The sequence below is a fragment of the Cebus imitator genome, unplaced genomic scaffold, assembly GCF_001604975.1.
Source record: "Cebus imitator isolate Cc_AM_T3 unplaced genomic scaffold, Cebus_imitator-1.0 Scaffold850, whole genome shotgun sequence".
Classification (NCBI taxonomy): domain Eukaryota; kingdom Metazoa; phylum Chordata; class Mammalia; order Primates; family Cebidae; genus Cebus; species Cebus imitator.
In genome coordinates, this window is record NW_016108165.1 from 49,932 (window position 1) to 65,331 (window position 15,400).

Below are 15,400 nucleotides of genomic sequence, written 5' to 3' on the forward strand. Positions count from 1 at the left end.
GTGCCTGGCAATACTTAAAGTTGACTCTTTCTCCTGCAGGGCACTTTCTCGGGGCTCTTTAGAGACTCCCTTATGTGACTCTGTCATGAAATCCCCTTGACCTGGTTTCATCCACCTTTATTCTGGGTGGTCACTTGTGACTCATTTCTCAGCCCTCAGTGTTCACCTGTAGCTTCTTGTTGCTGGGGTAACTTTACCCCTCTAGGAAGCCCTAGTGGACTGAATCCAGTAGGAACTCACCATGACTTATCTCTTTCAGAGTCTACATCTGGCCAATGGGAAACACACCTTTTGCTCAGAAAATCCCTGGGAGTGTAGGTCAACCATAATGCGGTAGCATTCTCTTTTCCCCACCATCAAAGAATTCAGTCACGCTGTTTCTCATTTCCCGGTGGGGAAGGGAGTGGTCAGAACTCAATTTCCATGACCCCGAACTGTAGAGGTCATGTAGCAAGCACTTTGGGTTTGAGGGGTCCAAGAGTAGTGGAACTACAAAATTTGGTAGGTCTCCTCTGATATTTCACATAAACCAATGTATCTCATGCTCATTTTTTAATGAAAAGAAATAATTTTTGTTCCTTTTGGTTTTTATAAGGTGTTTTTGAGACAGTGGAAATGTTACCATCCAAAGCTGGAATTTGGCGGGTAGAATGCCTTATTGGCGAGCACCTACATGCTGGGATGAGCACACTTTTTCTGGTGTACAGCAACAGTGAGTAGCAATGTGGTCAGAGGTTCCCTACCTACTCAGCCTACTTCTTTACAGCTTTCCTCCTTTCTGGAATGGTTGCTTGTGTCCGGAAATAAATACAAGCTTACATCCTTATCAAGTTTAAAATGAATATTGCTGGTAGAAATCATCAGAGTTGTCAGAGGAGGGCAGATATACTCGAAGTTTTGAAAACTTTGAACCTGAAGCTCTAAATAATTGACCCCCCAAAAATCCCTCATTTTCACAACTTGGTAAAGCTCTAAGATCTCTAGTAGCAGATTTTGGAATTTAATGTTGATTTAGTTACCAGATAACTTATAAATATTACTTGGAAGAGTTTGGAGATTTAAACCCTAAACAAATAAGAGAACCACTGGTCTATTTATGTATGGACCCCAGTTTCTTCAGCTGTAAAATGTGAATCATTGTAGCACCTGTTAGGATGAATCAAATGAACTAATACAGTAAAGCATTTAGTACAGTTCTTGGCACATATAAGCACTAAAAAATATTAGCATGTTGACATTCTCCCATTTTCACTGACTTATATTAGAGAAGTTGAATTTTGTGCACTTATAGTTACTGTGTTCCACCTGTTTCATTTCAGAGTGTCAGACTCCCTTGGGAATGGCTTCTGGACGCATTAGAGATTTTCAAATTACAGCTTCAGGACAATATGGTAATTACTATTATTTTTGCCCCAAGAACCTGGGCTGATTATATCTTTTTAAATGATCTGTTGGAGAATCTCAGATAATGAATCCATCTCCATGCTTCTATTAGTTCTATTCCATAAGTGCCTCTCAAAAATATCTCCTCCTCTCCACTTCCCACTGTTGTAGCCATCTTAATTCAGGCCAACATCATTTCTTACCTGGGCAATGACACTGCCTCCTTAAATATCTTCCCTACCTTCAGTATTTCTTCCTTGAGTCAATCCTCTTCATTGTAGCAGGAAGCTATACTTTCCTATGAGCACTAAAGGTAAAGTTTGACTAGGGTCTACAGAGAGTTCTCAAAAATTGTTTTAGAGCACTACTGCCCACAAGCTAAATGTAGCACACTGCCTGTTTTTGTATGGCATGTGAGCTATTAACAGATTTTCCATTTTTAAATAATTGAAAAAATTGCAAAGATTATTTCATGACATGTGAAATTATAAAATTCAAATTTCAGCATCCATGATAAAGTCTTATGTTGGAACACAGCCACATCCATTAATTTACATACCGTCTATGGCTACAACAGCAGTTACACAGCTGCAACAGAGACCATATAATATGCAAAGCTATCTGGCCCTTCACAGAAAAAGTTTGCCAACCTATGTTTTATTGGGGTAAAAAATCCCCTTGAAAAAGAGGCTTAAGAGTTATATACCAAAATAGTAACATTTTTCACTAGGTGGAAGGGTTACATTTTAAAATTTTTATTTATCTTTTTACTTATTTTTATTTTTACTTTTCATTTCTGATTTTTCTACAATGAACATACATTGTATAATAAAGAAATAATAGGCCAGGCATGGTGGCTCACAAGACTCCTGGTCAGCTGCAGTGGGCTCACACCTGTAATCCCAGCACTTTGGGAGGCCAAGGCAGGCAGATCACCTGAGGTCAGGAGCTCGAGACCAGCCTGGCCAACATGGTGAAACCCCGTCTCTACTAAAATACAAAAATTAGCTGGGTATGGTGGCGTGTGACTGTAGTCCCAGCTACCTGGGAGGCTGAGGCAGGCGAATTGCTTGAACTTATGAGGCGGAGGTTGCAGTGATCCAAGATCATGCCATTGCACTCCAGCCTGGGCGACAGAGCAAGACTCCATCTTAAAAAAAAAAGAAAAAAGAAAATAAAAGAAATAATAATATTATTATTTGGTAGTGCTGGTAACAAATTGCAGTATCAGCTAATTCAAGGTGCTAACAATTAACAAAATTATAAATTTTAGAAAATAAAATGAACAACAAAGATAAGCAAAATCCTTAGATAGTAATTGTTACTGGTATGCCATAAAGCCTTTATGCTTTTACTCTCAGGTGTCTAGGCTGAATTGAATTTAATTTAATCTCTGTTTCTTTACTTGGGCAAAGGACAGTGGGCCCCAAAGCTGGCTAGACTTCATTACTCCGGATCAATCAATGCCTGGAGCACCAAGGAGCCCTTTTCTTGGATCAAGGTTAGAAAATTTAATCAGTGATGGACAATGTATCACATTCAATCAATCGCATTACTTATTCCTATTGTAAACTCAAAGAATTCTATGAATATGAGAAAATTGAAGAACAGAATGGCTTATGATTTATACAAAAGCAGTCATGAACAAGAGATATGGGAATAGAATTGAGTATACTGATATATCCTATTTCTGTATTTTAGTCCTTCTACTGGGATTAGAACATCTGAATATTTTCTATAATATTGAACTCGTCATCTCTCAAGACAGTATACGTTATTATTAGATGCTTCCAACTGCCCAGGTGTCCTAAAGTCCTCCAATCCCCTTTATTTTAACATAAAACAAATGGTTCACAAATGCAAACCACATGTGTAATTTTACATTTTCTAGTAGCCAAGTTTTCAAAAATGTGACATTCACTTTAATAATACATTTTATTTAACTCAACATATCTGAAAATACTATCATTTCAACATATGATAAATCAGACCCCTTCAAGGACAGACAGATGGAAACTTTATGGTGTCCTCCATGCCTCACAAAAGCTGAGGGCAGCTTGGAAGTGCCTACTCAGCCTCTCTGCCTAAACATTAGGCTAGATGTCTTCTAGAACCCCAAACAGGAAATGGAGAAAACATTTGGGTTTCCGTCTTTGCAAATAACATGTCTATTAATGCCACAGCATTGTTTTACAGACACTGCCAATTTTGACTCAATCCGAGCTGCATTTCACTAATCCCTAAGGATTTTTTGTTTCTTTATGCTTCTGCCAAACCACATGTTATGCTCTTCACCTTGTATTTCTGTGGTTATTTTCAACCTTAAATGTGTCCCTATGTAGAGGACATGTTTATCTATTTGGCTGCCCTGTGTCTGTTCCGTTTAATTTTTTGTAATAACATTCTTATTTGTGAGGGGGGAATTATATCTCCCTTACTAGATACAATCTAATAAGACTAGTAAATAGAGTGTCCTGTGACTAGCCAATGAACCCTGAAGGATACACCCTGTTGTTTCCACTTACTAGATTTGGCCCATTGTTTCAGCTTGCCAATCTTCAGTATCCCAAAGTATTTCCTAGTTTTTCCAGCTACTGATTTGATCAGTAAACTCGGTAATACTACAGCAAAGTCATAATCAAAATATTGAAGTAGACAAGACTTCCTTAGTATGTGCACAATACAAATCAAGCTGTTAAGTCCTTATCACAACCTTGTGATGTAGATGTTACTATTGTCCTCATTTCAGATAATGAAATTGAAGCATAGAGAAGTTATTGTGGCCCAAGTCACACCGCTAATAAGTGACTAACCCAAAATTCAAATTCTGATAGTTGGGCTCCAGAGCCCTAATTGGTAATCTTTGTACTACACTGTTTCTGGAATGCTCCCTTTAAGTTGATAACCATCTATTAACTATCACTATTTACTTATGGTAATTAAACCAGTTACAAATCCACCTAATTATGTTATCATCTACCAGTATTAAATCGCCTTATCTTCAAGGTGGTTTTTGCCAACTGTCCTACTAAGATCCAGCTAAACTTTTTGTATATCTCGTAACTTTATAAAATAAAGCATGGAGACGGAGTTGAAAGGGATGCTGACAAGCAAGGGAGTTGGAGAAGGCATTTGTTCTTGTGAGAAGGCCTGAAGAGTGCACAACAACCTGGCCTCAATGCACAAGAGCGCTGGGCTGATTTGAGGAGCACCAGGTGGCCAAGACCAGGCAATGCATAGGGGGAAATCAGCAGGCCCCATGGAGACATGCAGCTGCAATGTTGTACTTTTCTATGATGAAACTCATTACCATCTTGCCTACTTCCTAGTAGAGAGACGTGTCTTGTAGTTACACTGAAACACCTGGCTGGGTACATAGGTGAAGCTATTAAGTCTATAATTGCCAAACTGCTCCCAGGTGCCAATTACAATGTAGAAGAGGCACAAGAAGATGAAGCAGATAAGCCTGGTAGTTTGGCAAGCATTCATCAGTTGCACAATATAAGTAGGCTTCCAACGCTTTATTGTAGCCTTGTTCTATTGCAGCTTTATTCTAGCAAGGCTGCTGGAAGATACAATAGTCACTGGTCCAAGAAAGAACTCTTACACTGTATCCATATGAAGAAATGGTGCAAGTCAATTCAGTAAAAATCATGATTTTTGTGCCTGGTTCTTTCAGTTTTTTATGCCACAATACCAAGAGGTAAAATGAAGTGTCTTCAATGGGGAATACCATCTAATCTGGAAAAAGACAATGCTGCAACTTCTGAAGACCTTGACACTCTCTGTCCTGTTACCCTGCTTCATTTTTCTCCTGCACTTATCACTACTTGATGCTGTAAACAAATAAAAACATATATGATATAAGGTCTATTTTCCCTACTCGACTGTAAGTTCCATGAGGGCAGGGCTTTGTTTCTTGTTTATAACTCTATTCCCTGTATCTAAAACAGTCGTTAGCACATAGGAAGTGCTAAAAAAATTCTTTGAATGAGTGTATAAATGGAACTTACAGTCAGCTAAAGGAGACAGTTATTAAACACAAGAGTCATGACCAGTCCAATTTGTATGTGTCAGACATCTGTGAAAACATGCTAAATTTGACTTGCTTGTTAGAACACTAACTGATACTTCTAATGTTCTTGCAGTCCATGACCTCTTCTTTAAGAAGTGTCCATTCTGTACTACTGTTTCATTATTCACTCATTCATTCCAAAGCATTTGCTATACAGCAGTATTATACCAGATACCATTTTAGGTGCTGGGACTAGAGAGAATATAAACGCTAATATTGACTGAGTGTTTTGTATGCGCCAGGCACTGAACTCAGCACATTACATGTGCTCTTTAACCCTACGGCAACCCTCTGAGATAAAAACTAGTATTATCTTCACTTTACAGATAAATTGAGACACAGAAAGTTTAGGTCACTCAAATGGGTTCACTATCTTAAGTATCTAAGTCTAATAAGGAAAGCAGAAAAGCAAAGCAACCTTATAATATGATGCAATAATTTGCTATAAGGAAGTTATATATAAAGTGAAGTAGATGCATAGAAGCACCAGGAGAAAATAGTTTCTGAACTAACACTCAAAGGAAGTGTAGCAGTTCATCACTGACAGTGATGTTGGGGTGGGTCTGGTTTGGGGAGAGAGGAGGAAATTGGCTTTGGTGTGAGGCTGAGGTGTAGGCAAAGCATTAGCTTATATGAGTCCATTAGCTTATGTGAGTCCACAAAAGAGAGAGGGGGAAAGAGAGAGAGAGAGAGACAGAGAGAGAGAGAGAGAGAGTGTGTGTGTGTGTGTGTGTGTGTGTGTGTGTGTGTGTAGGAAATGGGGGCTCAGTGATTTGGTAGTGGTTTGGTTTGTCAAGAAGCAGGCTGGGAACTCAATAAGCATCTTCCTATTCATTTCTACTGTTTATCCCACAGCTTCACACACACATGCACATTTCAACATTGGTGACTGCTTCACTTGCACATCTAAGGTAATGATGGACACATCTGTAGCAATGTAAATTCTTTCTAAGCCAATAATTAGTTTTACATTTAAAAATAGGTTAAAATAGGCCAGGCACAGTGGCTGACACCTGTAATCCCAGCACTTTGGGAGGCCAAGGCAGGCAGATCTCCAGATCAACAGATCGAGACCATCCTGGCCAACATGATGAAACCCCATCTCTACTGAAAATACAAAAATTAGCTGGGCGTGGTGGAGCACACCTGTAATCCCAGCTACTTGGGAGGCTGAGGCGGGATAATTGCTTGAACCCAGGAGGCAGTGGTTGCAGTGAGCCGAGATCACACCACTGCACTCCAGCCTGGGCGACAGAGTCAGACTCCGTCTCAAAAAAAAAAAGTTAAAAAGTGTTGCTTTCATTGGTAGGTGGATCTATTGGCACCAACGATTATTCATGGCATCAAGACCCAGGGTGCCCGTCAGAAGTTCTCCAGCCTCTACATCTCTCAGTTTATCATCATGTATAGTCTTGATGGGAAGAAGTGGCAGACTTATCGAGGAAATTCCACTGGAACCTTAATGGTATGTAATTAGTCCTTTAAAGATAATGCCTGAATACTTCAAAGAATTTTGACAGATTTCAGATATTGGACAAACACTCTTCTACAAACTTAACTCCAAAAACTAATTTTTCACTTGTGAGCAATTGGAGTTATTATGGACATATCAACAAAAATGCAGTACTGTCAAGGCTCATAGATGATAGAAATGAAGAGATGCTATATTGACAGAAATATGTGGTTCAGGACTGTGTAAACTGATGATTGTGAGTTTGCTTATGGATATCCTACGTTTGTGGTTATAGTAGGACAATCAGGTTGAAATGTCCAGCAGGCCATAGGCGAAAGACAAGTTTAGGGGGCAAAACCATGGATGGAGATGAAGATTCATGACTTCCACATAAAACGATGGATGAAATTTAGGGAACTGATAAATTCTCTAGAGGTAAACTCAAGATCCCAAAAGGCTTAAAACCTTAGCATTATTGTCTACTCTTCCCTCATTTTTATATCCCCTGATGAATGGATCCACAAATCTGGTCAATCCTTTATTTGTAATGCCTCTCACATCTCTTTCTTCTGTTTCCATTTATACCACTGTTGCCACAGCCTGGGGTCCCATCACCACAGGCTTGATCAATTGTATTACATTCCTAACTAGCCTTCCCCTGTTTCTAATCTGTTCTCTAATAAAAGCTGCACATCATTTTCAGGATAATCATCAGTCCCCTGCCTAAAACCTTTCAATGTCTTCCTATTGTCTTCATAATAAAGTTCAAAGTCCTCAAGTGGCCCCAAGCAAGATAACTTTTGTTTGCCCCTTTAGATCTATTTTCCTGCTTCTCGTTCTGTGAGCTGACCTTGTATAGAATACATCAACAGGCTACCTTGTCCTCCAGCTTTTGGTTGGATTTTACCAACAGGAAGCACTGGCAAAAGACTGGCATATTTATTCTTCTGACTTCCTCCTTGTAGAAGAGTTCACTGTATCTCCCCACTTAAGGTCACTGCTTCCCTCAAAGTGGCTTTCTCTACCTGTACTAGTTACCATTGCTGTGTACCAAGCCACTTCAAAACTTAGTGTCATAAAAATTATGCTTTGTTCACAGATTCTATAGATCAAGACTTTGGGACACAGGAGGGGATGGGTGGTTTCTGCTCCACAATATCTGGAGCCTCAGTTAGGAATATTTAACAGCTGGGTGCTAGAATCATCTGGAAGTTCCTTCTCTTACTTTTCTGGTGGTTGGTACTGGCAGCTAGGACAGAATCTGGGGTTGTTGACTGATGTAACTTTACATGGATTTTCCTTGAGGCCTGGGCTTCCTTACAGCATGTTTCAAGATAGTTGAACTTTTTTTTTTTTTTTTTTTTTTTTTTTTGAGACAGAGTCTCACTCTGTTGCCCAGGCTGCAGTGCAGTGGTTCAATCTTGCCTAATACAGTAATTTCAGTCTTGATCACCTTCCTCTGGCATAGTGGTTCTCACACGTCTTTATGTCTTTGTGCCATTTACGTATAAAATATTCTTTGATAAGCAACATTTCCCCTTTTAGGATTACCTCATAATGGGGAGAAGGGGAGCCCCAACACTGTTAAAGGGTCACTGCTTCACTGGCAACATTCCCGACGGTTTACACTGTTTTAAATGTGAATTTGGAATTGTCGACGGACATTTAAATGACAAGGATCTTCCCCCTTCCCCCCCAAGCCCCGCCGCCCCGCAACCGGTTTTCACCGGTTGTCAAGTTAAAAATCAAACTAATCATGTCCTCTGAAAATATTTGCTTTTGCCATGCTAGAAATCAGTGTTGGCTTTTGATATTAAAGGGATGCATTACAAGAGAATTCTCAAAAATGCTGAAATTTGGCCTCAGGCCAGCTATCCCTGCTCTCAAGTTTCTGAGGGAGATACATGCATGAGCCCATGGCAAACGGAAAACGAGGAGTTTCCGTGTTTCCTAGAATTATGCTCAGATACCCAGTACCTAACCGTCTGGTTATTCTTCCCCTCACCTCCCTGATGCAAGGAGTTTGAACCAGAGGCCTAAGAAGGCTTCTCCTGAAGCCCAAAGCCAAAACTGGTCACCTGTCATGCGCTCCGTAACTCCCAAACCTGACAATAAGCCAGTCGGCCAGGTCTGAAGCCCGGGTTAAGAGGAGCACATCAGGAAGAAGCCAAAGAGCAAAGGAGTATAAACCCTTCAACCGCTTTTACAATAATTTGGGCTAGGTGTTTAGGGGCTCTGTAGGACCCTTCCTGGCAGCCAAATGAGAGTGAGAGGAAGGGTGGTGGAACGGGCCTCTCCTGTGCTTCCCATTACTTCCACACTGTTGAAATAGAAACGGAGGCAGAAAAGAACACCCTACAAGTCCCACCCGTTTTGAGGCACTTAACTCACAGTGACAAACCTCCACACCTCTCCCCTGCAAAAAGACTAAAACAAAACCATCTCCTCCAAACTGTGTCCTTACACCTCAGCCCTGCAGATCAGTATTGTGTGCAACTCCGGCTGAAAGGATGCATTTCCTCAGGGTTGAAAGTTTGAGAAAGAGGCTATATTCTGAAGAGTTCTTGTGTCACCCTCAAAAGGGTAAAAATGACGCAGTAAAGTACGAAAACAGCTTAGTTGGGTTGCATGCTCTGTTTGAGCCAGAAAGCCTGGGAAAGGTAACTGTTTTCAAATGGAACGCCATCCTGCTTTTGGGGAATAAGGAGGCTGCCTTGCATTCAGTGACCCCACAACACCAAAGAGCCATGCTCTCTGATTTCGCCATTTAACTACAAGTTGTAGCAAAATCCCCATTGCGGGCTGGGCGGTGACTCATGCCTGTAATCCCAGCACTTTGGGAGGCCGAGGCGGGTGGATCATTTGAGGTCAGGAGTTGGAGAGACCAGCATGGTGAGACCCCGTTTCTACTAAAAAATTCGCCCGGCGTGGTGGGGTGCCCCTGTAATCCCAGGTACTCGGGAGGCTGAGGTAGGAGAATCGCTTGAACCCAGGAGGTGGAGGCTGTAGTGATCCAAGATCGTGCTACTGCACTACAGCCTGAGAAACAGAGTGAGACTCCATCCGCCCCCATTACCTCCCACCCCCCACCAAAAAAAAAAAAAAAAAAAAACCCTATTACAAATAAAAGTTGTGATGCAGACTGCATACACCTCTCGGAAAAGAACCGGAACCGTGAATTCCAATGCAAATCGATGCATCGGCACGGGACCCACTGCACTGGACACATTTGCATCGCAGTCATCTGAGTAAGGAGCACATCACAGATAACCTCTGCAGGTTCCTTGCCCTGAGGCATGGCCCACATAGGAGGCATAGCTCAAATTTCAAAGGAACGAATACATGCTGGAGCCCAAAGAGGACTATCTGGTTCTATCTTGGCCTCCTGACAAGTAGGTAATGGAGTCACATTTTACAGACGAGGGACACCAAAACCACACGTGAGGAGTACAAGAGCGGCTTTATCACGGATCCGGGGCTGTGGTTACAAGGAAGCTGGAAGGAATAAAATGACTCCCATGAAGATGTACTGTGCAGATGAGTGGCAGGAAAAATTTGGCCATGACAGAGACACAGAAATACGTTAAGAAATGCGGGGCAGGATGAAATCATCTAGGGCGGGTAAGTTTAGAGGGAGGGAGCCGCCGCAAAATGAAAGCCTCACTATGAAACAAAGGTGGAGGCACGAGGCTGCGTTGGGTGGAAGAAGCGGAGGAAGGAGACGAAAGGGACTGTCATTTTCGTGTCGTGGCTTTTTGGAAGAGAGCCATGTCCTCTACTCCGGTTTCATGAAAATGTGTTGCTCTCCCTCTGCTACGGGGAAACAGGCGTTTGGGATGCCGGTAACGTTCAGTCAACGAGGTAATTCCTGTGGCGGCGGCAACGGGAATACCATAAAATGCAGAGGCCGGGACGGTATGTCTTTGTCTTTGTCTCCGCAGACGCAAACGTGGATGCGTGAGGTTTGGAAACAGGCAAAAAGTCAATTGGTTAACGGGATTGATGGGAATCCCCTCCCCGTCCGGGCAAACAGCCATCGGGTGAATGGGATGGGTCAGATGCCCTGTCCTGAGGGGGAGATGGTTTCTTGCAGAACGAGGTGAAGGAGGTGGTTCTGCTCAGCAGTCAACAGTGGCCACATCTCCACCTGCAGCGACTTGATGGCTTCCGTGTCCTTTTCGTGGGTAGCCATGACCAAAGACTGGAGCAGCAGAAAGAGCTCCTCGGGAAGCTGGCCGCTGCTCTCCTGCCCGTGGCTGTCAAAAGCCTCCCAGGAGTACTTCTCCAGGGTCTGGGCGTGCTCCGGCAGCAGCTTGGCGGGCGGTGGTTGCAGGAGGAGCAGCAGCAGAACGCGGGACACTTCGCAGCGGACCATTAGGTCCGAGAAGGCGCCCAGGGCGGCGGGAGAGGGCGCCACGGAGCCGGCGTTTGGAGCCAGCAGCGCGGCCGGTAGGGCGGGCGGCGCCCCGGGCCCGGGCGCGAGCCCGGACTGCGGCCCCGCCGGCGGGGGCGGCGGCAGCGGCTGCACCGGGTGGCTGCCGTGCTCCCGCGCCAGGCGCTGCATGCGCGTGAAGAGCGCCAGGGCGCCGGTGTAATCGCGCGCCAGCAGCTGGCAGGAGGCCGCCTCACCGAGCGCCTGCATCGCGGCCAGGGGCAGCTGGGGCAGCTGGAGCTGGGCGGCGCGCTGGAAGTGACCGGCGGCGGCGGCCGGCTGGCCCAGGTCGCGCAGGGCGGCGGCCAGCTCCAGGCAGAGGGCGGCGGCGGCGGCCGGCTGGCCCAGCTCGAGGTGCAGGCGCACCGCGGCGCCCAGGGCGCTGGCGGCGGCCTGCAGCGGCTCCCCGTAGGCGGCGGGGCAGACCAGGCGCTGGCGCGCGTCGCGCTCCTGCCGCAGGAAGAGGCGGGCGGCCTCGGTGAGAGCCAGCGCCTCCCCGGGCCCGTGGAAGAGCGCCTGCTGGCAGCGCGCCACCGCCAGCTGGCACCAGGCCGCATACGGCAGACACTCCTGGGAGCGCAGCTCACGGCCCAGCTGTCCGAACTGTTCGCCGGCCTCCGCCACGTTCGGCTTCCGCAGAAACCGCTTCTTCAGCTTGTTCGATACCAGCCGGTAGCGGGCCAGGAAGTCCCCGGCCTCAGGTCCCGGGCCGGCGCCGCCGCCGCCACCGCCCAGGCCGGCCGCCGCCGCCGCCATGTTCGCCGCCCCAAGCACTTCCGGACGCGGCGGCGGCGCCGCGGCCGCTGGCGTGCGTGGCGGCGCGACGTGCGGTGCGTCCCCCTTGGCGGGCTGCCGCCGTGCCCGCGCCGGCTGGCTCCCCCGCCCGAGCCCGCCCCTTGCCCTGGTGGTCTGCAAAGAGCGGAATCGGAGGCGGGGCCGTGTTCGCCGCCCCAAGCACTTCCAGCTAGGGAGGTCTCTCAACGCCCCAGCCCATCCCACATCCCCTCACCCCACACCGCCCTCCCCTCCCCCCCGAAGGCAAAGTGACTGCAACAGGCAGGTGGGTTCCATTAAACACTTTAGTGACAATTAATGAATGAAGGCCCAACGGACTTTGGGGCCGGTGGAAAGCGGGGGGTGGTTTGGGGGCTGGGGGATTTGGGGCTGGGTGGGTGGACGAGTGGACCTGTCAGGTTCCAGAAGTCGGCCGTCGACAGCAGCTAGTCCCGGCCGGGAACCACTTGAGACATGGTTGTTGTGTCAAAGAGGGTGCTCAGCAGCGCGTTGTTGTGAACCGCCGTGTCCGGCAGCTGCGGAGTGATGGTCCTCTCTCCGTTGTTGTGGGCCTCCTTGCCCGCCAGCTCCAGGATCTGGGCCGTGAGGTACTCAGTCACGGCAGCGGGGTCGACTGGCGCACAGGGGCTCGGGCGCTGGGCGTAGCGGCCTTCCCGTAGACTACGCTCCATCTCGCTCACAGAAAACAAAACCTCCGCTCGAGCGGGTATGCCCCCGGCCGCCAGCACCAGAGGACCCTCGACGGCTGCTCCTCTCCGACATGCTGGGTGTTGGGTGCGCTATCTCGGCTCGGCTTGCTCTAGCACGACGAGATGCCTCTCAAGATGACCGTTATCGCGTCCAGTACCGTGTATCCTAGCGACCAGGGCCCAGCCCCTCATTGGCTGGGGAGCCCAGTCCCATGGGCACGGACATCCTCGTGCCACCACGTCAAAGCTCGCACGTGGCGATGGCCTCACCAGGGACACGCCCATCAGGTGACCTCATGGCCTTCCCATTGGCCCCGAGGGAGCAGGCCTGGGCCTGGAAGCGGCTGTGGGGGGCCGTGGGGGTGGGGGTGGGGGTGGGGGTGGGGCGGGGAGGGGGAATCCCGCTGGTGACCCTCTCTTCGCCGCCGGTGGGGGAACTCTCCCTTTCTACTGGATGGGAGAAAGACAAAGGGGCGGCCGGGGGGAAGATGCTGGGTACGGCTCCTTCACAATGTTGCACACCCGTCACAACCACCTGGCTCCAAAACATTTTCAACACCCGGAAAAGAAACCGAAACCCCTGTACCTGTAAGCAGTCACTTCCCACACGCCTCCTCCACACCTCCGCTACCACCGCTTCCCCCGCCGCCGCCGCCGCCGCCGCCGCCGCCACATACGCACGTTCCTGATAGTCCCTGGCAACCACTAACCAATCTGCTTTCTGGCCATAGCGGTTTGCCTGTTTTGGAGATTTCCTGTAGATGGAATCATACAACCAAATGACAGGCCTTGTGTGCCTGGCTGCTTTCACTTAGCATAATGTTTTCATCAGGGTTCATCCATGTAGAGGCGTGAATCAGTTCTTCCTTCCTTTGAATCACTGAATAATATTCCGTTGTATAAATAGGCCACATTTTGTTAATCCATTCATCAGTTGTTTAACAGTTCATTAAGTGATTTCCATGACAGGGGAGCCAAATGTCCTCTATCCTCTTAGATTCTCCAGCTGGGACTTAAATAAGACAGATTAACAAAAGAAAAGCATATACAAAATTTTATTTGGTTTTTTTTTACATGTACATGGGAGCCCTCATAAGATATATGAATACTCAAATGAGCAATTACACCTGAAACCTTACATACTAGATTGGAAAAAGTGTGGTAAATTGTGAAAACATAACAAGACAATGGTGTTTGGGCTAAGAGAGTTAGTTGTGGTAAAGTCACTAAGAAGGTTTTTTGGTACAGCTTTCCCTCAAACCTGGACTCCCCATCTCTGGCAATAAGAATGTGTTTCTTCCTCCTGGTATACAGATAATACCTATCACATGAGAGTTTTATCTCCTCCTTTCATTAAAAAAAGGAAGGTCAGCATGCCCTTCTTGCATCTGGTATTTTTCAAGTGCCTTTAAACTCAAAATAATCAATATGCCAAAGTGGCATGTTTTGAGGTGGCATTTGATCCCCTACATTACTGATTAGATAGTGTGAAAAGTGCTGCCATGAATGCTCCTGTACAAGTGTTGTTTGAACAGCTGTTTTAAATAACACATGTTCCTCAACTTGGGATGGTATTACATCCTGATAAACCCATTGTTGCTTAAAACCATTATTAGTGTAAATGCATTTAATACAGCTATATTAGTCCATTCTCACACTGCTATAAAGAACTACCTGAGACTTGGTAATTTATGAATAAAAGAGGTTGAATGGACTCACAGTTCTGCAGACTTAACAGGAAGCATGACTGTGAGGCCTCAGGAAACTTAAATTCGTAGCAGCAGGTGAAGGGGAAGCAAGCATGCCTTACCCTAGCGGAACAGGAGAAAGAGTGAAGTGGGAAATGTCATAAACTTTTAAACCATCAGATCTCATGAGAACTCACTCACTATCATGAGAACAGCAAGGGGATATCTGCCCCTACAATCCAATCACCTCCCACCAGGCCTCTCCTCTGACATATGGGGATTACAGTTTGACATGAGATTTGGGTGGGGACACAGAGCCAAACCATATCAACAGCTAACCAACCAATCGTCATAGTTTAGCCCAGCCTACCTTAAACCTGCTCAGAACACTTACAATTAGGCTACAGTTGGGCAAAATCATGTAACACAAAGCCAAGTTTATAAAGAAGTATTGGCCATCTCATATAATTTATTAAATATTGTACTGAAAGTGAAAGACAGAATGGTTGTAGGTGTACTTTAAGTACTTTTATGCATATAGATTCTACTGAATTCATGTTGCTTTCACACCATCATAAAGTCAAAAAATTGTTAGTTCAACCATTATAAGCTGGGAACCATCTGTATTTGAGATACATATCCATGAATACTGTTATGGGTTTATTTCTTGCTTCTTAATTCCATTCCATCTACATATATATACTTTGTGGTACTGGTATAAGGGCAGACATATATATATACCAGTACCACAAAGTGTTGATAACTGTAGCTTTATATGATGTTTTGAATTTGGGAAGTGTGAGTTCTCCAACTTTGTTCTTTTTCAAGATTATTTTGGCTATTTGAGGTCCCTCACAATTACACATGAATTTTAAGATTGGCTTT

General features: G+C 45.7%; 2 protein-coding genes and 1 pseudogene across 2 annotated transcripts in view; 1 reads left to right on the forward strand and 2 right to left on the reverse strand.

Moving 5' to 3' along the window:
• The window catches only part of F8 (coagulation factor VIII), a 69,037-nt gene that overhangs the window by 25,318 nt on the left and 28,319 nt on the right, over window positions 1-15,400 (forward strand). The window contains exons 7-10 of the mRNA XM_017520543.2: window positions 596-712; window positions 1,320-1,391; window positions 2,799-2,884; window positions 6,768-6,923. Of these exons, the coding sequence (XP_017376032.2) occupies window positions 596-712; window positions 1,320-1,391; window positions 2,799-2,884; window positions 6,768-6,923 (431 nt within the window). The remainder of the gene's footprint in view (window positions 1-595; window positions 713-1,319; window positions 1,392-2,798; window positions 2,885-6,767; window positions 6,924-15,400) is intronic.
• On the reverse strand, window positions 10,353-12,119 carry F8A1 (coagulation factor VIII associated 1). The gene has a single exon (XM_017520544.1). It carries the CDS (start codon window positions 12,097-12,099, stop codon window positions 10,966-10,968), a length of 1,134 nt encoding a protein of 377 aa, XP_017376033.1. The 5' UTR covers window positions 12,100-12,119; the 3' UTR covers window positions 10,353-10,965.
• Window positions 12,434-13,182, reverse strand: LOC108297865 (annotated as a pseudogene).

Coding starts and splice junctions, on each gene's coding strand:
- F8A1 (XM_017520544.1), bottom strand. CDS start 12,099: ATGGCGGCGGCGGCGGCCGGCCTGGGCGGTGGCGGCGGCGGCGCCGGC.